This window comes from Gekko japonicus, unplaced genomic scaffold (genome assembly GCF_001447785.1).
Source record: "Gekko japonicus isolate JY-2015 unplaced genomic scaffold, Gekko_japonicus_V1.1 scaffold425, whole genome shotgun sequence".
Classification (NCBI taxonomy): domain Eukaryota; kingdom Metazoa; phylum Chordata; class Lepidosauria; order Squamata; family Gekkonidae; genus Gekko; species Gekko japonicus.
In genome coordinates, this window is record NW_015176464.1 from 555,220 (window position 1) to 578,476 (window position 23,257).

The 23,257-nt window shown below is 44.9% G+C and overlaps 1 protein-coding gene across 1 annotated transcript in view; it reads left to right on the forward strand.

The window, feature by feature from the left end:
- Positions 1-296: 296 nt before the first annotated feature.
- KIAA1210 (KIAA1210 ortholog) overlaps positions 297-23,257 on the forward strand; it is a 26,506-nt gene continuing 3,545 nt past the window's right edge. The window contains exons 1-11 of the mRNA XM_015427047.1: positions 297-348; positions 3,023-3,194; positions 6,238-6,364; positions 9,703-9,861; positions 10,755-10,820; positions 12,211-12,420; positions 13,632-13,737; positions 13,869-15,404; positions 16,819-17,003; positions 20,871-20,976; positions 23,163-23,251. Of these exons, the coding sequence (XP_015282533.1) occupies positions 297-348; positions 3,023-3,194; positions 6,238-6,364; positions 9,703-9,861; positions 10,755-10,820; positions 12,211-12,420; positions 13,632-13,737; positions 13,869-15,404; positions 16,819-17,003; positions 20,871-20,976; positions 23,163-23,251 (2,808 nt within the window). The remainder of the gene's footprint in view (positions 349-3,022; positions 3,195-6,237; positions 6,365-9,702; positions 9,862-10,754; positions 10,821-12,210; positions 12,421-13,631; positions 13,738-13,868; positions 15,405-16,818; positions 17,004-20,870; positions 20,977-23,162; positions 23,252-23,257) is intronic.

Below are 23,257 nucleotides of genomic sequence, written 5' to 3' on the forward strand. Positions count from 1 at the left end.
GAAGTGGGATGTGTCTTCTTGAGAAGCGAGGCTGTTTGTTATTTTTGGCTAGAGAATGGGGTGTTGTTGAAGAGTGAGGAAAAATCCGTTTGGCTTGAGCACAAAAATATCTGTGAAATCCTTTTCCCTCCCTCCCTGTTTAGTATGCGAAACGTTTCTGTAGGAGAGCCTCAGACAGCATTTCTGCTTCTTGGCTGGCTAGGAGATTACCAAAGTCCTCCTCTAGCTAGTACCGGACAGTGGATTGCATCGACTCTAACCTTCTGTTTAAACTTGGGCTTTTCAGCAACTGCGTCATGGCGACTGGACCAGTAGATGTCCTAGAGCCTCTCGAGGGTGAAGAAACAGGTGAGCAGTTTTCAAGGGAGTAAATGTGTTATAACTGTGAGATGGCTGTTTTGAAGATATTCTAGTCTAAAAGTAGGCAGTTGGAATGGAGGTCCAATCTGGCCTTACCCATACAGTGTGTAGCCATTAATCTAAGGGAGCCTACTTTCCTCAGTTACTTATTTCAGCCACTTTCACATAAGCTAAGAGTTCCAACCCTCTCCTCCTTCAGAGAGACCAGCAACAGTCTCTTGTGGTCTCTCCTCAGGCCCCTCAGTTGCTCACTTCTGTATGTCTTTTCTTTTTCTCGGCTTGGCGTCTTGCTAGGTCTTTATTAGCTCTGACAGAGATTTTGGTGCTGTTTAGGCTGGGGAGGAAGTGGCTCATGAGGGAGCACCATAGGGCAGGGCCCCTGCTCAGTTCCAAACTTGGCCCTTGTTAAAAATTAGTTGCCAGGCACGGTACAGGCCCTCAGACCCATAGCCAGATGTTTTGTGATGAGAGGGCTAAGGTACAGAAGGCGAGTGTGCCTGAATCAACAAAATAGCAACAAAATAGAGACAGTTTGGTATGTTTAAAGTTAGTTCATTAAAGTTAGTTAATTACATTGAAAATGGATAAAATAAAGTTTAATTTTGTAATGTTTGAAAACGAGAGCCTTATTTATTTATTTATTTATTTATTTATTTATACTTACTAGGCCACCCTTCCCTGGAGTGGGCTTGTCAGTTATTGCAGGGCTTTGTATTCATTGGCCAGAACTCTGGAAGGTTCTTAGGGAGCCATTGGCTCACCCACTTCTCTAGAGGCCCTGTCTGTGCTACAAATATATCGAGTTCAGACCAGCAGAACTATCCTGGCTTATCCCAAAGAATCCTAGTAATTGTAGCATGGTGAGAAAGTCTGTAGTGTGGATATTCCCATTGTCTTCCTTCATTTAATTGATTTCCTTCATTTGTACACTGCTTTTCATCCCATTGGGGACCCAAAACTGCTAAAATCGTTCACTTCTCCTCCATTTTATCATTAAAACAACCCTGCAAAGTAGGTTAGACTGAGTATGTGTGTCCTAAGGTCACCCAGCAAGCTTCCATGGAAGAGTGGGGAATTTGAACCTGGTTCTCCCAGATCCTAGCCTAGCCACTATACCACACAGGCTGTACCACTACAGAAACAGAGAGCTTTCTCATCAAAACGTTACCTCAGCCATATTAGCCTCTCTTATCTCTTCCATCAGCACCTGAAACCCATTTGGTCAATCCTTGGTCAGTCCCAGCTCCCTGGTGAGCAAAAATGCAACTGCAAACATGCATTTCTTTCACTCAAATGTTATGATTTTGAGTTCCATGTAACGCAAAAACATGCGTATTCATGAACAATCCAGTGGAAAAGCATCACTTTCTCTGTTTTCTGTTTCTCGTCTGGGACCCATAGTGCAACCATAATGCAGCCACTGTCTGCATTAAAATGCGTGACTGAAGTCATGTTGAGCACCTTGGTTGTGACTGACATCCCCCTCCCACAGAGCAGAGAAAGGCTGAGTCGCACTCTGGAGTCATTGTTCTTTTCTCAAAGTGGTCACTGTCTGCCCTGCTTTGCAGTGGACGGTGGTGCCGTCCTGCCCCGCCACACGTGCTGGCATGGTAGAGCGAGAGCATGGGTGACAGAATAATTGGGGAGGGCACAAGAGACAAATGCCCACTGAAATGCTGCTTTGTTAACAAAGTTCTCCAGTTGTGGGTCTCTATTATGTTGGCTGCCTCCCTGTTCAGCCTGCACGTTGAGCAAAGAATAGAATCTGTGTCGAACCAGGCTCTGCTAACCTCAGGACTTCTTTGTATCCCAGATGTGTGCATCACAGCAGGGGTAGATGCTTCATCCTGTGAGACAATGCACTTATAGCATCTGTTTCTTTGCAGATATGCAAGTTGAACATGGGGAGGGGGAGTAGGCCAGCATCCAGAATAAGTTCATCCTTCATTGTTCACACGGGAGCCAGTGTGGTGTAGTGGTTTGAGTGTCAGACAAGGATTTGGGAGACTCAGTGACCAATCCCCATTTCTGCTCTGGAAGCTCACTGGGTGACCTTGGGCCAATCACACATAGTCCTCTTGACCTACCTTACAGGGTTGTTGTGAGGATAAAATGGAGAAGGGGAGAATGATGTGAGCTACTTTGAGTCACCATTGGGGAGAAAGGTGAGGTATAAATGCAGTAAATAATAAGTAAATAAATACTTTTTCAAGGGATACCAGTTCCCATGGAAAGCTAGCGGCAAACCCTCTGGTCTTGCCAGCACATCCTCTGGTCTTGCAAAATCATCTGCCTCTGCTGGCTGTCTCGTAAGTACTAGCCTTTTAAGGACCCGTGCGCTTGTTTAAAGAAATGTCGGTGACTATAAAGGGTCCTTAATACAAGACTCAAGCAAAATGACTGTATTTTTCATATAGCTAAAGTGGTACTTTGCAGCTGTTCTGCAACAGTGCAGTCCGAACAACACTTTCCTGGGAGTAAACCCCATTGAATAGACCTGAGTAGACCTGCTTAGGATTGTTCCCTAAAGTGTGCAACTTCATCTTAATACAGGCCTCTCAGCCATTTTCTGACGGCAACCTACAATGCCAGACAGTGGTGGTTCACACTGGTGTTGATAAACTCCTTTGGCAAAGTACTTTCCCTCCCCTTCCTCTCACAGGAAAGAAAAAATCCAAGTTTCAGACTTTCAAGAACTTCTTTGCCAAGAAGAAGAAGAAGAAAGAGCCTTCCTCTCCGGGGGCCGAGAGCACGCTGAAGCCGAGCCAGTCGAGTAGCGACATCAGCACCCCTCACCTGGACTCCAGCATGCTGCATTTACCGGCGGAGCCAGGGTAAAGTATACATCTTGTACCAACAGGTTAAAAGGCAGGAATTGTCCCATAGCAACATATTTCATTCAAGTGGATGCAAAAACAAATCCCACTGCCGTGGCTGGAATGTCAGGAATTTCCCCTTTTCCTATTTGCAGCGTGCCTCCCTGACACCAAGCCCTGTGTCAAAACCCTCTGAGGTTGTTTCAGCTCACAGAAGTGCTGAGTGACAGGCTTTCATTGTCTGCTGTTTAGAATCCTTCCAGACATGACTAATTAGCACACGGTTTTTCTTTTTTCTTCGACAAGCAATGAAAATATGACTCCTGTAACGCCCTGAGCAGCTACCACAGTCTGCCTGTGAGAGTCAACTCAGACACCCCTCCCCCACACGAGTAGAAGCTGGCAGAACTCTGCCGCAAATAAATAAAAAGTTTTCCTAGTTCAAATGTTGTACTTGCCGTTAGACTGACGAGTGGTGCAGATGTGCACAGTGTTGCCTTTGTTTGCATAATATTTTTACAAACTGCAATGTGGTAGCCTCTTGGTTTCCCCGTTATATGCGAGATGAAGTTTAGGGACTATTTCTAAAAAGTGTAGTAGAGTCAGTGCGGTGCGGCAGTTACAGTGCTGAACAGGGGCTCAGTCCCCCAAACGAAACAAAAATCTAGTGGCACCTTGAAGACTTAGCAATGTCTGTTTCAATAGGAGCTTTCATGGGTCAGAGGCCACTTCATCCCCTAGATACATGGTGGGAAACTGTATTGGAGAATGCTTTGGTGCCACTGGATTTTTGTTTTATTTTGGACAACAGATAACACACAGCTACTCACATCTGCACCCCTTCGCAAATCCCCACTCAGAAGGGGAAAATCATAAGCTGTTGGAAGCACAATGCAAAAATGTAAATGGCAGCAAGGTAGCAGTGAGAAAGTCAGAGAAGTACATTGGCTAGATTCTTGGTTTTAGGTAGGAGAGACATCGATTCAAATTTAATTATTTACTTCCTTGAAACCCTGCCTTTCTCCCCATTGGGGACCCAAAAGCAGCCTAGATAGTTCTCCTCTTCTCCATTTTATCCTCACAACAACACTGTGTGGAAAGTTAGGCTGAGAGTATGTGACTGACCCAAGGTCACCCATCAAGCTTCTGTGGCAGAGTGGGGTTTTGAACTGAGGTCAGTGGGCTTAGAAGGGTGTAACTCTGCTTAGGAAGGCACTGAGAGTGCAGCACCACGGAAGTGGGGTGCAAACCTGCCCCTGATCATGCTTGTGTCTGGTTCAGAGGCTCTGTTTTTCTCTCTAAACTGGGTCTCTGACTGAATGGGAGCCCTGGAATCGAGCCAATTCCCTTATCCACTTAGCCTCATGGCTCTGCCTTGCATTGGGAAAAGGCCTTGTTTGAATACAGCACATCTTTTACATTGTTCATGATGAAATACACATATGTAATGTTGTCTCCAGTTTTAGACTGTAAGCTGCTCAGGGTGGGGAACCTGACTTCTTCTCCTCCACACAGCGGGTGCTGCAGGAATAGCAAATATGTAATAATTACTTATTAGGCCACTGGGTAGCAGCTTCTCTGTATGTCATGCTCCAAGCAGTTTCCCTTATTTCTTTAGAGTAAGACACAATCGGACTCCCTGCAAATACCATAATTAACTGAGGCCATAAACATGATCACAGCAATCCTTTTCATCCAGTGTTTTTTCCTAGCATGATGGTTACAGGCATGAGCTAAGAGCCAGGTAGTGGCTGGTTATCATGGAATCATAGAATCAGAGTTGGAATGGACCTCCAGGGTCATCTAGTCCAACCCCCTGCACAGTGCAGGAAATTCACAAATACCTCTACACCCGCAGTGATAGCTGTTCCATGCCCAGAAGATGACAAAAAACCTCCAGGATAGCTTCCTGACCCCAAAGTGACAATCAACATTTCCCTAGGCGCATAAAAAAGGGCCACAAGAATTAAGCACTGAGGCAACCCTTCCTGCCCTCCCACTCATGATCTGCCTAAGTTCACAGAATCCTCATTGCTGTCAGATGGCCATCTAGCCTCTGTTTGAAAACCTCCTAAGAAGGAGAGCCCACCACTTCCTGAGGAAGCCTGTTCCACTGAGGAACTGCTCTAACTGTCAGGAAGTTCTTCCTAATGTTTAGCCAAAAAGTCTTCTGATTTAATTTCAACCTGTTGGTTCTGATCCAACCTTCTGGGGCAACAGAAGACAACTCTGTACCATCCTCTTGAAGTACTTGAAGATGGTTATCATATCACCTCTCAGTCGTCTCCTCTCCAGGCTAAACATACCCAGCTCCTTCAACCTTTCCTCATAGGACTTGGTCTCCAGACCCCTCACCATCTTCGTTGTTCTCTGGACACGTTCCAGCTTGTCTATATCCTTCTTAAATTGTGGTGCCCAAAACTGGACACAGTACTCTAGGTGAGGTCTAACCAGAGCAGAGGAAAGCCCAAAATCACATTTGCCTTTTTAACAACCGCAGCACACTGCTGACTCATGTTCAGTGTATGGTCTACTAAGACCCCTAGATCCTTTTTGCACATACTACTGGCAAGACAAGTCTCCCCCAACCTATAATTATGCATTTGATTTTTCCTACCTAACTGCAGAACTTTACATTTATCCCCATTGAAGTTCATTTTATTTGTTTTAGCCCAGTTTTCCAGCCTGTCAAGATCATCCTGTATCCTGACTCTGTCTTTTACTGTATTTGCTACCCCTGCCAATTTAGTATCATCTGCAAATTTAATAAGCATTCCCTCTATCCCTTCATCCAAATCATTGATAATCTCATTTCTACTTAGCTATCAACTCACTAGGTATGTAAGCAGCAATTTCTTACACATGCACGTGCTCGCGCGCGCGCGCACACACACACACACACAGAGTCTTTCATCCATAATATGCAGTTAAGACTGGCCTACATGGCTCTTATAGGGGTTTACGTATACTTGGAGAAAGCCCTACATAAATAGTTTCTTGTAAGTATTGGGGGGGTTGGGAAGGGCATTTCATCTGATGATGGACCAAGTTTTCCTTTCAGATCCAAAGGAATCATGGGAAATAAAGCCTTATCACACGACAGTGTTTTCATTTTTGAATCGCCACCAGAAACAGCTGGCAAAACATCCTCACAGGAGAACCTTCCTGGGAAAGTCAAAGCTTTGCAGGTATGAGGGCCTTCAAGTCCTTCACAATGAAGCACTTGGCACAAGTTTTACAAAAATTGTCCTTATGTCTGTCCATGCATCTGTGTGCCCCTGGTCATTGGATAATTAATACTGCACTTCTAGACAATCCGTCCACTGCAACAAAGTGCTTCCCCATGAAAGGCTCCCGGTATTTGTGTGTGTGGAAATTGGGCTCAGGTTCTCCTAGTGTAATTTCGCTTCCTTTTAGACCCTGAATCCTGGTCCCTGTTGGCTCAGGGCTCGTGGACGTGTTCTACTCCTTACTGTCAAGGCTGCAAAGGATCATGAGTGCATTTGCATGCTCAGGCTTTGATTCTGGCCAGTTTTTGGAGGGAGAGAATTGGAATCATTTTGTCACACCCCCTTCTGATATTTTTCTGCATGTCTAGGCAGACCTCTAGTTTAGCTGGCTTTCAAAGGGTACCGTCATGGAGGCTAAGTCAGTCAATGACTAGTAGGTGCAGTCGCTAAATGAAACCTCGATATTCTGAATATCCAGCAACCTTCTGAAGAGCAAGTGTAAAAGGTTGGTTAAAGAAACAGATAAATGTAAGTAAATAAATAGGGATGGCGGGCATTTTTGTTGGCTGCACAAACAAGGAGCGCTTTGAACATAAGGTTTCAATACCATGAAAGTGCAAAAGAGATGCCATGGAGCTTTCAGTATTCAAGAGTTTGGGATAATTGAGGCTTAGATAAATCGGGTGCTGATTTAATCCAGGATAGTCCTGATGAGATCATTTTGGGTGCAGCAAAAGTCAGGATGGTCCATTTCCATTGTGGCCCAATGGCATCCTTGGTGCTACCTTTGAAAGAGAATTGCGTATCTGAAATTCGACACTAAACACAACCATTCCAACTTTCACCCATCAGACTGTGCATGTTTCCGGTCATGTGAATGCCTTCCAAGAGTTATTGAAAAGATGCAGTGAGCCCATGGTAGATATGTGGGGACCTTCCTTTGCTTTATTTTCAGAAGGTACATAGTGCAGCTACGGTAATCAGGTCTGACACTGGTCACCATCTAATGAAAGACTCCTATGAAGCTTAGACACGTTGTCTTGAGTTCCACAGAAGGCAAACAGGGTATGAGCGTAACTTTTGATGTGTGCCTGAGGTCCAGGACAAATAGCTTATTTCCACTCAGAAGGTCTCTGGGCTCTACACTGGCAGGCTAGCCAAGCTTTTGTAGGAACGGCTTTAACATTGCATAGTATGAGATAGTTGTTCCATTTGGCATGTGTTTTGAGCACTGTACTGATAGCGATACTGGGAGTTCTTTCAACCAGGCATGGAAGAAGACCACGCACTTCCCCCAGCTGTTGCCCTATGTCATTACTAAATCCCAAGTGGGTAAACAAAGTCCCTCTCTGCTCGAGGCCTTGAGACATGTTTATTGTCAAACCCGGTTGGGTCTGTTAGCAAGACTGTGGCAACCAAGAGAAGAGGTGGGACCTCTTTATTTTCTAGAGGGCCCGGCCCTCTAACCTATGCAGTGGTGATTCTCCTATGTGGAACTGCACAGAACTCTTCAGAGGCCTGTCTGCATTTTGTGAACATAATCATAGAGCTGGAAGGGCCATTCAGGCCATCTAGTCCAACCCTCAGCTCAATGCAGGATGAGCCTAAAGCATTCCAAACAAGTGTTTGTCCAGCCGCTGCTTTAAGACTGCCAATGAGGGAGAGTTCACCACCTCTCTAGGCAGCCAATTCCATTGCTGAGCTACTCTTGCTACCTTTAAAAAACAATGCCTTAAACCAGTCCATTTCAACTCATTATTATCTAATCAGCAGGCAATGGCTCTCCTAGCAGAAATGGGTCTTTCCCAACACATACATGAAATTCTTTAGCTAGAGATGCCAGAGATAGGAGCTGGGACTTCTGTATATGGCAAGAGAATTGTTGTAGCGCTCATAATAAGTTAACCAATGTAAAAAAAAAAAAATTGGCTGGCACCCTTCCTTCTTTCTTCCCCCCTCTGTGTTCTGTGTTCCCTCTCCTCCTGCCCAGAAAAAGGCGGCTGGTAGTCCAGAATTGGGATAGATAATATTATAGGGGAAATCGCCATTGGGATTCTTTTATCTACACTGAAATTTTTATAAAGTTATATATGAATTTTAATTTTTTGTACTCTATGACGTTATGTCCCGTACATTGCCCAGAGCCCGGCGTAAGCCGGAATGGGGAAATTAATAAATCAAATAATTTATTTATTTTATTTCATTTCATTTGTACCCCGCCCTCCCCGCATGCGGGCTCAGGGCGGCTTACACAGGCACAAAAGTGCACATAATGATTATAATTATTTATTCTTTATACGTTTATCCTGGTCTTATACCTGGCTTCCATTAGTTTCCCTCTCAGATTGCACTGTGATAGCATCCAGCGTTCATAAACCACTCACTGGGCCTGTAAACATCTTGGCTATACATTCTTATCCTTCCTGTCATTATCAGGCAAGGACACTACACTCTGCCAGGCTCCTTCCTTCCTTCTGCCCTCCATCTTCCCTTGACCAGCGTCCTTATCATGTTCTTGACAGCAGCTGTACTCAGCTGGCTTAAAAACCCAAGGATAGAGGTTCAGAGGGTTGTGAGCGATGCAAACTACTCTCAGCAAAACCACAAAGGCCGTGAACTCATCTGTGTTGTTGCTGCCGAGCAAGAGACTTATTAGGCCCAGTTTAAATTCCAAGTGGTTGTTTGCAATACTCTTTCCAAGTGAGGAGGAAAGATGGGAGAGCTCTGTTGGAAAAAAATAGGACTGGTTCCTGTAGCATGTTGCAGGCATGCTGATTACAGCAATTGTCATAGATAATCCACACATTAATCGCTTGGTCACACTAGGGTGGGACACAGACAGAATCCCAAAACCTGTCTTTACACACATACGCATAATTTAGAATAGATTGGAAGTTGTATCATTTCCTTGCTGGATATGTTTCAATAATGTTTCTGAAAGAGGTGTTTTACAGCGAGCGCTGGCTCATTTCTGCCTCTTTTTGTTCTGTTTAATGAATCCAAACAGATGCAGATTTGTTTAATCAGTGTAAACACCACTGGTTGCGAAGACCGCAGGTGGTGGTCCAAGAGCTTGAGAGAGGCCACACAGCAGATCCTGCTTATCTGCCAGGAATTCTTGGATGAGTTAAAGGTCAAAGAGCAAGAGGTTGCCTGCTCCCCAAACCTTGTAGCAGAGCAGTGAATTTGCAAGAATGGCATGGAAACTGAAGCCATGAAGGCCATTTCCCCCATGAGTAGTCCCCCCCCACACTCTCAAGTCCATGTGTTTTAATTCGCTCCCTTCCACCCAACAGCTTCAGTTCCAGCAGACCCTACAGCTCAGGTCACCACCTCTGGTTATTGCTAGTAAGAAAACAGAAGACGCAGGTGCCATTTCAGAAGATGATGGCTTACCCAGAAGCCCTCCAGAAATCTCCATTCTCCATGACGTTCTGACTTCTTCCACTAGTAAGGTAAGCATGTTACAGTTTCCTTGAGAGAGGGGACAGTAAGGCAGCCCTATTTGATTTCTAGGCTTGTGAGGCAGTCACGAACATTGGACTTCAGTTTACCATGCTTGACTGTATAGTTAGCCCACCCACGGTCTGCGTTGCAGGGTTCAATGGTTTTGGCTAAAATTCATAAAATTTAAGTACAAGTTATGCAGGGCACAGAAGCCCTTCTGACCATTGGAAATCTTAACCAGCACTCCTCTGGCTTCTGAGAGTTCATCTGGCACTGCCTGCATGCTTTCAAGCATATCTTAGCATACATAATATATAGAAGTTTTCTTTGTTTTTGTTTTTACAAAATGAAAGCTGGGGATATTTGAAGAAGATGCCATCAGCAGCCTGTACCACATTCTGGGCTTCTCTGGAATTGCAACAGCCACACAGCCCTGACAGTAGCTGACTCTATCAGATCTACAGGCCATTGCACATTGTGGGGACTTTTGAGGATTTCTGTTGCATTGTACATATGTGTGTGTGTGTGTGTATACACACACACACAAAGGCCTATTTAAGATCTACCGCTGTGCTATAGTTGTTGTTTACATGCGTTTGGGATCCCCTAACGCAACACCATACCTGCAGCTAGTAATCAAGGGAGTCAGTCATTTTGACACACCACACTAAGGTTGTGGGAGAAGTCTCAGTGACAGATCTACAAGTTTAACACTTGCATTTACTGCTACAAATCAATGTTGTCACCTCTGTGAGTGTGTGCGTAGCCAAGGGAACTGTTGTGTGGACCTCTCCTGCTTTCCCCTTGTACTTTTCTCATGACTTCCCTAATATCTGCTACCCTGGAGTACCGTCTGCTGTGCTTCCCTTGACTTACCCTTCTCCCTTATTTTATCCCGCAGTCCTCCAACCCTGTTCAGCGACATAGCTCTTTGAGTTTAGGTGGCACAGACAGTGACGATGACCAGGTAAATGGCCACTTTTCCTGCTATCAAAATGAATGCAAGAAGCTTGACATACTGAAAACTGGAATCCTCTGTTACCTGGGAGTAAAATGGGACTTATAGGTGAACATGCGTAGAATTGCACTGCAAGTCAAACCTTTAGCTATATTGGGGCTGGCAGCAGCTCCCCAGGACCCAAGGCTGAACTGGGGAAGCTTCTTCGTATGAAAACCATGTGCTCTGTCACCACAGGTCTTTACTAAGGCAAGAAGTCGTGGCATTCTTTTCCTGTGTGGAAAAGGGCACCATCATAAAACAGCTTGAGGTCAAAATGCCTGCAGAGAAATGTGTCTCAAGTCATACTGAGCAAGGAGAAGAAATGTAAACATTAAATTAAATTAAAAACTGTTCAGGAATGAAAGTTTTGAGTAGACCCGATCCATACATACGGATGCTTTTGCTAATAAAACTTATTGCAAATGCAATTTAACAACTAAAAAACCCTCTACCTTTCAGCTCGCTGATTATGTGGCTCCTTTTATGCTGCTGTTCTTAAAAAGTATGCCTGTGCTGTTATTGTCCTGGTTTTATGGCTGTTTTTAAGTGTGCGGTTTTGATGTGTGCGTGGTCCCGCAGCCTCAGTTTTCCTCGGGGCTGTGCAACTAAAGTGGGGGAGGAGGGTCCCAGGCGGTTTAGGGCTTTAAAGGTAAGAACCAACATTTTGCTTGTTTCTTGGGATCAAATGGGTTGCCAGTGAAGATCTGTTAAACATGAGCAAAACAAGATCATACTTGTCTCCCTCCCCCAATTGATATCCTGGCCGCAACCTTTAGAACCAGTTTCCAAACACTCTTCATAGGAAGCTTCAGGTATAACTCACTGCAGTAATAATCTAACTTAGGCCTGATTCACACATGCTAGATGGCCAAGATGCATGGCTTTGGGCAACTGGTGGATGGTCATGTTTTAAAATGCTCCCCTGTGTGGTAAAACTTCCTGCAAGCAGAAAATCAGCACAGCAGGCAAAGAGAGTGAGAGGGAACCCTTTCTGTTTACTATGCTAATTTTTTGTTTGTATGGAGTTTCTTTTAAGAAAGAAGGAACATTCGGATCCAAATGGCACAGCTTATTCTGTGACCTTATTTTCTTGCATGTCTGAACCTAGCCTTAGATGTTAAATCAAAGCATGGGTAACAGTGTCAAGATCAGGTTTTCTCTGGAAGGGCACAGCTGGTACACCAGCCAAAGTTAAACCTGTTAAGAGAAAATCCAAAGGGTCATTTGCCCGTAATGTTACGTTTGTGTATGAATATTGTGATATCAAAACCAGTCTATAGCGCTTAGATTGAATACACCAATTCCCCTATGTCAGGAAAGCGAAAAGTAAAGTAACTTGCCCGCCTGCATTTTCCAGGTACCCTCGGAAGCTTCCTCCAGGCCTGGTAGCCCACTGTCTTCCAGCATCCTTGTGAGCCCCATCTCACCAACATGTCACTCGCTTTCTGTCGATTTCAACACCCCAGCCACTCCGCTGGGCTGCCTGGATACCTCGGCTGCCAGGCACAAGATCGCACTTAATCCGCGGAAGCAGAAAGCCTTTAACAACAAAACCCAGGCTTTGGCTGTAAGTGTCTTCTGAAGGACGGCGGTTCTCCCTTATGACCTTCCCCATTCATGTAAGACTCCGGTCTAGCAGTGTTCTGCCTCAGGCATAAGGTCAGGTCTGTGCATGTAGTGCAATGAGCTGGTCAGTGCTGAGAAGGAAGACAGAACTGCAGACTGCAGCAGGGTGATGGGGACATGGCTCCCACACGGGACCATTCCAAAACCTCCCTGCAAGTAGAAGATTATCAGGAGTGGAATAAGCTACTTTTCTGCTTGTTTTCTACTTGGAGGGTTTAAAAAAAAAAATCCCGCCCACCCAGCATTTTGAACTGGTAGAATCCAACTCACGGTTCTCCTACCTTGTTTTGCCTGTTTATATCAAGCTTTCACCTAGTGTCCATAAATATCTTTCAGCTATGGTGTCTTCTCCTTGGGGTGCTCTCTCATAGGAAGTCCACAGGGCAAATTCCTTGCTGAATGTTAACATGTGAGCAAAGGTGTTTGGATTCTGCCAGGCCTTTGGAGGAGTGGGTAACTGTTGGTTTTTGCACTGGTTAGTTTTATGCAGCTGTTTCTGTGCCTGTATTTCCAATTTTAAGCCAAGTACAGTCAAAAGAGGGGGCAAAAGTGAGAGGGATTTTAAATAATTATCAAGCTTGCACACACATACACTTCCTCTTTTCCTGTCACTCCATCAGCATCATTTTCTTTGGATGCTGCGAAGACTTCTTCAGAACATGATACTGCTGTGGGAAAGAAGGAAAGCACTTGGGGAGTCAATTTTAATTCTTAATTTAAGTATTAGCTTGCTTGTCTTTTTGAGGCTTTTATAGATTTCTGGTGAAATGAAATGGGAATGCAAGCCAAAAGCCTAAAAGGGACTTTCTTCCTAATTACACGAGTATTGACTTTGGGTTAGATGCAAATGACTGGGGTAAACCCTTTTGCAAACTGGAGGGCCACTTTCAGAAGCAAAGGGATCTCTTTGGATTCAATGCCACATCCAAGCCACTGTAATCCTGAATACGTCCTTCTGTATTGCAAGCAGCTGCTTGTACTTTGATTTTTGGTAGTAATCAGTTGATTAATTAATCTGTTTAAAAGCAGACAATTGATCAATTACAACTTCTTTCACTGGTTGGCCACTGTACTGTTGTTCCTTTATTTATAATCTTCAAAAATAGCCTGTAGTTTGCAAATTCGTCAAATAGTCTTCCTGTATCATGCCAGGTGGAAAAGCCAGAGAAGGAGCCAGGCCTGCTCCAAGCTGCAGAAAGCAAAGCAAGCAATCCAAAATTACTTGAAGAAACTGACCACCCAAAGGAGGATTCAGAAGGTAATAGCAGCAAGGTGTGGGGGGGTGTTTGTGTGTGAGAGGGAGATAATATAGGAGGGAGAGATCTGTGTGCATGTGTGTTGAAAGCTATAAAACATTTTCCTTTTTCTCCTCCTCCTTTTTCTGTGTAGGCTCATCAATCCAGAATACATCTCATTTAAATAAGATTTGGATTAACAATGCAGTGCCCAAGACAAGGACCTCCAATCCTTTGCGTTACTCTTGGAATTTTCTCCCTGGCCCAGGTGGCACTTGTATCTCAGAACCCGAGGACTGCAACATTGCAGAAACAGATTTCCAAAATGTCGTAGCGGTGTCCTCCCCTAATGCAGAGTCTTCTTTTGAAGAGATTGAACTAAAAATGGAGGAGGAAGAGGCAGAAATGACTCGGCATCATACTGATGAACTCAAGCAAAATCCACAAAGCCCCGGGAAAGAAGAGTTTGAGATTTCTGAACCTTTTCAGACAGAAACAGAAGCTGTTATGCTTTGTGATATGCTGGTCTCTGCTTCACATGGTAACAGCATACAAAAGGACTTGGATTCACCAGCAGAATGTATCCAAGTGCAGAGCCCAAAATATGTAGATCAAAAAACAAAAGGCTCTGGGACTGGCGGCAACACAACCCAATTTGACGGGGCACAGGAAAGACTTGCTGGTGGGCCCAGTTATGTTGCCCTTGGATCAGATTCTCAGTTGCAGATTTCAGAGTTTTCTTCATCTGCTTCCGAAACTCCCTCAGAAGCAGGGAAGTCCATTGTCCCAGAGCCTGAAAAGAGCCCAGCCATCAAAGACGACCCAGCAGATGTGGAACGTCAGCCATCTGAAGACCACATAAAACCAACGATATCCCCACAAAAAGAATCTGCCATGAAGGACAGCTCTTTAGATACCATAGAGGATAAGAAGCTGTATCTCCCAACAGAATTTTGCTGCTCTGTTGAGAACAATGACCTGGACAGTCAAGAGACAGGGCTCCTCGAAAAAGCACGTGACTCTACTGTGAAAGATGAAATAACCTCCGGATATGTTGAGGTCGCTTCTGATAGCACCCCTCCTAGTGAGGATGCCAGAGAAGATCAGTCAGGTAGTGTAAAAATAAAAGAAGAAAGCAGACCACCAAACGAGGTTGTCAAGACCCAGTTGAAGTCCAGTTCTACTAAACCAGTCAGGTTCACTATCGCGCCTGCCTGGCAAAGGTCTCTCTCTGGGGGCTCGAATCCCTTAGATGGTTCATGCACTAGAAGCTCTCCATCTTCACCCATAAAACCAGAGTTCTTTGAAGGCATACCAGATACAGCCACACCGGGATGTATGCCAAACAGCCCAGAAAGACTCAGTGGGGATAATGGAAATGCTGTGGCCATTGAGGAGCCACGGAGCCATGAGAGCCCATTTGGGATTAAGCTGAGAAGAACATCCTCATTGCTAAAATACCAAACGGAACAGCAACATCATGAGCCCCCAAAGCTAGGCCCATTAGCAGCATCTAGTATCTCCTCTGCCAAAGATGAGCCAAAGTCGCCCGAGCTTGGGAAGCCATCCCAAAATCTTACCAGCAGTGCTAAATCTTTGGTGACGAAATCCAACTTCCAGGAAGAGAAAAATAACAGCAAAGCTAAATCTGAAGAAGTGGCAACCAAGCAACAGATGAGCAAACTTCCAGGTATTGGTGAAAGAGGCTGGTTCATACGAGTTGCTTTTGTCTTCTTGTGTGCACATTGAAACCTGGGGGTTGGGGTGGCTCCAGGCATGTTATAACTGCTGCTAACAGTGAACTATTATTTCCTGCAACAAATATGTAACCTGTGGAAGTAACACATTTCCTGCATGCACATCTGAGAATCTTATATAGCCTTTTTGGTCATAGCTGTGTTGTAACATGTAGAATATTGGGATGGTTTTATGTTTCTCCATAAAGAATCTTGAGAACTGGCATTTGGAAAGAGCAATAGAGAATCCTAGATTTCTGCTCCCCTCCTCCTGCTTACAGAACTACAGTTCCCTGAACAGAGGGAATGACTGTTCAACCAACTGAAGTCTGTGGTGTTGAGATGGGGGCTGTGATGTAAACTGGTCACTCCATGTAACTCATTTTCTTGGTTGAGCCCCAAGAATGCCCTGTCAACCCTGCTGGCTTAATTTGCGGGTGGTGCTCCCTTGTGAAAGCAGGAGAGAATTAGGCAAGAGGTAGAATGGGAAGTTAAGATGCAGGAGGGTTGGGCAACTCAAGATAGCGAGGAGCCTGAGGTGGGAAATCAAAATGGCGTCTCCCATTGTGGTAAAAAACCGAACCATTGACAATTTCCTGTTTGTTAACTGTGCATTCCCTAACGGAGTCATAAATGTCATGGCTGACTCCAGGAATGGGAGGAAAAAGGACAGAGCTATGTGGAGAAAGGAGTAGGGCATGCCAATTTTAAATACAGTTTTCTGACTATCTCCCCCCACCCCCCCGCCATAGGGCTAATAGGAGCTTTGACTGGCATTTAGTTATGCTACAACTGACAAGGAGAAAAGAGTACAAGGAGAAAAGAGTTAACCCTCCCCCCCATACCCACCCTGTTGCTGCTACTTGGTGTGGTTGCTTAAACCCTCCAGGGCCCCTGCCACACGGCAGGGAAAACACCCGTCAAAGCGCGGCTAAATAGAGCCGCACCAAAATAGAGACGCGCGGGCGGGATCCCACGGATCCCGTGCACCGCGCGCCGTTGCACGATCAGATGCCGGGGAGGAAGAGTCGGGGGGGGAGGGGGAGGCTGCCGAACTGTGCATGCTCGAGCCCGGATTGAAGCGCTCTACACCGAAGAACCACCTAGGTAGGTGGTTCTTTTTAGTGCGGGTTTTCGGGCGGGAGGGACAGATCGGGGACGGGCAGGCAACGCTTCCCAGATGTTGCCGTGGGATCGAGCCCGTTTGCTCCGCCCCCGATCCGTCCCGCTCCCGGCCCAAAACCCCTAGTGTGAACAGGGCCCAGGCAGATCAGATCCTGGCTGAAACCCTTCCTTGATGTGCAGTTTGCCCCTAAGAGGAAGATCCAAGCCCTGATTATTATTTTTTTGGTTATCTCTTTCTCCTAGAGAGAATTCCACCAGTCCATTTAGAAACTCCGTCCTCAGAACCAGCTTGGATCTCCATGGCGAAACTCAAGCGGAGGGGCTTCCAGGGCCTCCCTCTTGCTAAAGGACTGAAAAAGGAAGAGAGAGCCTTAGCCCAAACTGAGCCAGAGGAGGAGAAGAATGCGGGTAGTTCAAAGCCTGAAAAAGTAAGGAGATGTATGAGGACCACCTGAGTGCTGCAGTGAGAGATCACGATCCTTGTTCCAATGATTGGATGATGTAAATTTGGATAATGGTTTTTTTAAAATGTCCCAAGGCTAATAATAACTTGTTTGTTTCTTTGTTGTTGGAGTACTTTCAATCTGCATGGCAGTTTGCAGAGTTCAGGCAAATAGGCCTGTGTCGTTTCAAGGTGCTTGCAAAACAAAATTTAACATGCAGGAAGCCGCAAAGGAGGTGGAGGCCAGGATAGACAGGAAGAAATTGCATTTGTAAGGGGAAGGGGATTAAGTGGTTGTGCAAAAAAGTGCAGGGAAAAGGTGGGTTCTGAGGAGAAATTTGAAGGATGTGGGAGATAGGGTTCTTCTGGAGGTGGCTGCAGTTCTAAGGTGGACTGCAATGGAGTTGTTTGAGTGATCAGGAGATCTTCAGGCAGCTGAGGGTGGTGAAGATGGAGAAGCAAAGGTCATGGGCAGGGATGTACTGGGGCACAAGATCAGAAAAGTGAGGGGGAGGGCAAGGCCCTGGAAGGTTTTGAAGGTAATGACAAGGTATATGTACTGGATCAAGGGATCATCCAGGAAACCAGTGTTGGGGTTTGTGGCAGAACGGGCCTACTCTGGCCTGCAGGCCTTATTCTGCCCTGCCCTCCAAGGCTTTTCTCAAGCCCTGGAGAGGCTTTTCTTTCTTTGTCCGGTAACACACCACTACTTGACCTTTGTATGGAATTGCCCAGTGGGAGGGTCAGGGCCCCCAGCTTCCCTTCCAAGTTCTGAGGCCTTGCCTCTCTGTCTCCTGCTGCCCAGCGTCTGGTCACCATGGGGACAGTTTACTGCCTTGGGTGCCCCTTTGGGAAGAGCTGCTTGCCAACTATCTGCCTTCCCCCGGTGCCCCTTTTAAAATAGTGTGCCTGAGACAGTGGAGGTGTGGTACAGAGAGCCACTACCAGCATCAAAGGTTATAAAGTATGTATTAAAAAGAAAATGTTTACAAGCATACTTTTAGCACAGCATCCAATTGAGCAAGGGATTCCAAAAGAAATGGAGAATGAAAATCTCGGTCCCGCTCTCTATACATGCCCTATCAGATGTTAGAAAATAGGACAGGCTCTGTAGCTTCACAGTTCTAGATCTCTACAGAATTCCCATTACCTTAACAATCTTCCTTCCAGTTCTCCAGGTGAGTACATTGTCAAAATGGCTGCCTTCTCAGAGGAGAGGCCTGGTTCCTCTCATGGACTTGGCAGTCAAGGAAAAGAGAGCTCCTTCCTCCTGCAAGGAGTTTTTATCAATGTTTCTCTACCCCCTGACCAGGTCATGCCAGGTCAGAGAAGCACTTCCTGCAGTCTCCATAATTTACCTTCCTGAAAACTTCTCTAGTATAAAGTCCTCCAAACGCCTGTTCCCTGCTTGGAGAAGGGGGAGAGCTTGCCCGACCCATTATCTCTCCTTCTAGGTTATTAGCATTTGTATGAAGGTGAGTTAATGTATGTCTGGGAGCAACTGAACTGTCCCCTCCCCCACCTGTTCTCTGCTCAGAAGGGGAAAAAAATTGTTAAAATGCAAAGTGGAGGTTTGGCCCATTTGGGGAAAATTGTGTGGATGGAAGTAAACCACATTTAATTTTGAATGAGATCTAGGGACATAAGTTTGTTTTTAAGTCTTTGTGGTTGTTTATTAATAATTATGTTTGGGAGCCAGTTGAGGAAAGCAAGAATGGCATTGACTTTTAGAGTGTTCAGAGTGCTTCACATAATAATCTTGCAATCCTTACAACAGCCTTGTAAAGGCAGGTTAGTATTATCCCCTGTTGCAGGTGAAAGGATGAGGCAAAGAGACTGTAGCAGAGTCTAAGGACACATTTTTTGGGGGGGCGCGCATGCGCAGAATTCTTAGCCTCTTGGTTTTGAGTCTCTGTGTACTTTTGTTACCACGTTTTGACATAGAAAGACACTGCCTGAACTACAATCCAGTTACGTTGTAAAAATGTACATGCTTTGGAATGTCACTGAGTGCTTTTTTTGGGCCAAAAGGCAGGACTTAAATCTTTTTATTAGGAATTGTTGGTGCAGTTTATGATTGAACAGTCTTGCAAGCCCTGTTCTCTCAAATCTCGGGGTTAGAAAAACCCAGTGTCCATCCCAAGTTTCTGCTCAGCAGTGCCAAAGCTTTTACTTACTCATGGGGGAATTCCAGACTGGGTAGTAACTATGGTCACCAAGCACCTGAAGGAGTATACCGTACTAGATGGATTTGTATTTACAGTACTCTGTGTTTGCATTGCTGTTCAGAGGCAATGGCATGATTAACTACACCTTCGCAATAGGGATGGTGTGCTATCTACTGCCCTTCCCCATTACTGCTCTTTGAAAAGAAAGACTGAACAGGTGTGTTTCAGAAGACAGCCGTGGTGGTCTGCAGTACAGCAAGTAGAATAGAGTCCAGTAGCACTTTAGAGACCCACAAGATTTTGGGGGTATAATCTGTCAAGAGTCAAAACTCTCTTTGTCAGATACTGATGAACCTGACAAAGGGAGCTTTGAATCTTGAAAGCTCACACCCTAAAAATTTCACTGGTCTTTAAGGTGCTGTTGGATTTGAATCTACTGACTGGCATTCAAAATATAAGGAAGTTTAATAAACAGATATGAGTACATATGGTCTGTTCAAGCATCAGGCTGAGCAAAGATACAAAGAAAAGGTGAAAACACATGTTCCTCTCACCCTGAACTCTATACTTCATCCTAAACAAAGTTTAATTAGGCTAGTAAATCTTGAAGTTGCAGCATTCAAAACTCCTTCTCAGAGTTGAGATTTCTTCCATTGTCCCTTAACATGTGGACTAGATAGAATCCCTAGATAAAGGTTTAGTCCTTTCTGGCGAATCCCTAAATAAAGGTTTAGTCCTTTCTGGCTTGTGCCCACCAAGGAAGATGAATGATGAGAAGAGATCTTCCTTCTCATGTTCTAAGACTCCTGCAAGAGTCCATTCCTCTCTCTGGCGTCATTCTGGTCATCCCGCCTCTAGAGGAAGAGATTACTATCTAGCCTTTTGGCTGTTCCAGTTTCTTTTGCCTTTTGGCATGACATTCCAACAAGGTATTAGGTAAACCCTTTGTTCTTACTACAGCCAGAGCTATTTGCATCACTAAGAGCTGGAATGTTCTGAGATAACTAATCTCCTGTAGTTTTCCCCTTTGTCAGCCTTTTACCAACATTAGGGAACATGTAGAGTATGGCCCCAATTAATAAAATATTGAGGTGGTTTCTAGGGTGGAGGGTATTTCACCACACAGCTTCATTTGCTGTTAAGAACCCAAACATCATTCTTGATTGCGTGTGCATCTTGATTGCATTATTGCCTCAACAAAGAAGGATGAAAAACCCAACACTCTGGCTGACAGCCATTCGTGCAATAGCATCATATCTTATCTCTGTCTTGATACAGAAGATTTGTAGCAGTCAGTTATGAAAGAAGAGAAAAGGCTATTGTGTCTTACACTTGACTAATGATTTAAAACGGGGAAAAGAAAGTACTTGTTGACATAATACATAATTAACTTGCTGGACTGACTGTCACCTGATGCAGTAATGGCTTGGACGGCTCTATAAGGGGATGAGGGATGTTCATGGAGGAGAGGTCCATTAATGGCTATTAGCCATGGTGATTGAATTTCATCTGGGGGCAAGAGCAGGGGGAAGCTTTGGAATCCATAACCTGCTTGTAAGCCATGCAGTAGGTCTGGTTGGCCACTGTAGGAAGCAAGATTCTGGATCAGATAGATCCAGCGGGATTCTTCTTATTCCCTTAGGTCCTTATGCAATGTATAAATTAGTTTTCTTTTTGCTTTCCAGGAACTGGACACTCCTTGTGAGAATTTACTGAAAAAGAGCAGCACTCCTCCAGTGTGTGCCCGTGAGAATAAAGTACAGATGAAGATGCCCACATCCTCTCCAACTGGTATTACAAAGCGAGAGGGAAGGGGAGGGAGTGTTACCTTTTTTGCAAGCTCAACTAATATTCTGGGGTATTTAGCTTTTCATATTGTATCCTGCTTGGTCAAAAATCAAGGGGCTATGTTGGTCCATTAGAACAAAATTCACAGGGTCCACAGGCTTCAAATTAAAATCCAGGAAGCTGGATTCTGAATTATTATTATTAATAATAATAATCAGGGGTCATTTCCTGCAGGAGCGCACAGGAGCGGAGCTCTGGCAGTAAAAAACCCAGGGGGCGGACACATGCAACAAGCCCCACCCCCTGCTCCCAGCAGCCCTCAGTCAGAACAAGAAGCAGCCAGGTAAATTGCAGAGCCCCCCCAGCCCCCCGGTCCAAAACAGTCCAGTGGCACCTTTAAGACCGAGTTTTATTCAGGTACAAGCTCTCCCTCCTCTGCGAGGACAGATCTGCACGTTCCCCCCCCTCCAGCAATCCAAAACCGTCCAGTGGAGCCTGAACAGTGGGTGTTACCTTCTGACACACTTCCAGGGTGTGTGGCATATGCAAATAAGTTATGCTAATGAGTTATGCTAATGAGCTCCTGCACCTCTTTTTCTACGAAATGACCCCTGATAATAATACAATTACATTTGTAGCCCATGTTTCTCCATGTGTCTCGAGGTGGACTACAGAAACCAAACAACAAAGATCTCTATTAAACAAAAAAATGCAGTAGGGCTAGATCTGAAGAATTGGAAAACAGTGCAAGCAAGCAAACAAAACTTGTCTAAGGCAACAACACTGTCTAGAGCAGGGGTGTCAAACATGCGGCCCAAAGATCAGGCCCCCAGAGGGCTTCTATCAGGCCCGCAGTGGAACTGACTGTCTTCTGCTGCTTCTTCCAGTTCTGCTGCTAATGCTTCATCATAGGTTTGCAGCTTACAGATACACACCTGAACAGCATACTCAAGATTGCAACAGCACAGACATTTTGATGCAATAATTCAGAGCAAGAGGTGTCAGTTATCAGACAGTGTTAAATAAACAAAATATTGCAAGAGTGCTAATGTTTTAAGCATGTTTTTATTTTAAGTTAAAAAAATTTTGTTTGTGTCCCTTATAAAGTTTATATCTCCACTACCTGGCATTACATTTTATGACACACATGGCCCAGCCCAACAAGGTCTCGTTTATGTCAGATCCAGCCCTCATAACAAATGAATTTGACACACCTGGTCTAGAATTTGGTGGAAGAACATAAGAAGAGCCCTGCTGGATCAGACCAATGGTCCATCTAGTCCAGCATCTTGTCTCACACAGTGACCAACCAGTTTCTCTGGAGGGTCAACAACAGGGCCTAGAGACCAAGGCCTTCCCACCGATGTTTCCTTCTGGCTCTGGGATTCAGAGGATCAGTGCCTCTGAATGCAGAAGTTCCCCTCAGTCACCATGGCTGCAAAATGACAGAAACGTGGGGTCCTTCCTCAAGCAGGCCATTCCACAGCATGGGAACCACCACAGAGAATGCACTGGAGTGAAATAAACACAGGAGAGGAGGTCCTGAATCTGATACCACATTCTCTCCTTTTGGGGTGCCCCTGTGGAATTGTGGCACGTGACTGCAGCATTGATTACCGGACAAGCTGGTTAAATATACACCTCTGTGTAGTTAAGTAAATGTGAAAGAAATCCATGGGACATGGATCAAAGCAAGATGTGGCATTCAATAACAGCCAGAAGTTTCTGTCCATCATGATGTACAGAATTTTCCAAAATTCAGCAATGCATTTAATGGCGCTGGGTTTTACTCTTGAATAGTTTATTTATAGCCCACCTTTCTGGCTTAGACACAGGGTGGGTTATACAGTGTAAAATGATGCGGTCAAATAGCATGAGACACCCAGTAAATAATGCAACAGGACTAAGATTATACAAATTAGAAGCAGTTTAACAATGTAGTAGCAGACATAATATGTCAAAAACAGTGCAAAAAATGGAATTACAAAAGTAGAAAACTATGTAGTAAGAGCAAGAAAACACAAATAGGCAGTGAAATGGACTACAGTTCCATACCACATTGTTGTTGTTAACAAAGTTCTTCTTAGAGTTGGCTTAATGTTTCATCAGAAGGAAAAGAGGTAAACATTATGTAACATTTCTGGGCCTCCTGCTTTTCTGCTCACTGCACTGTATTTGTTTTTTGACAGCATCAATCAGAATGGTCCCTCAGGAAGCCACGAGCATGGAAAAAGAAATGAGAACAACAACAAGCCTGCCGATATCCATATGTAGCCCTGCTGAA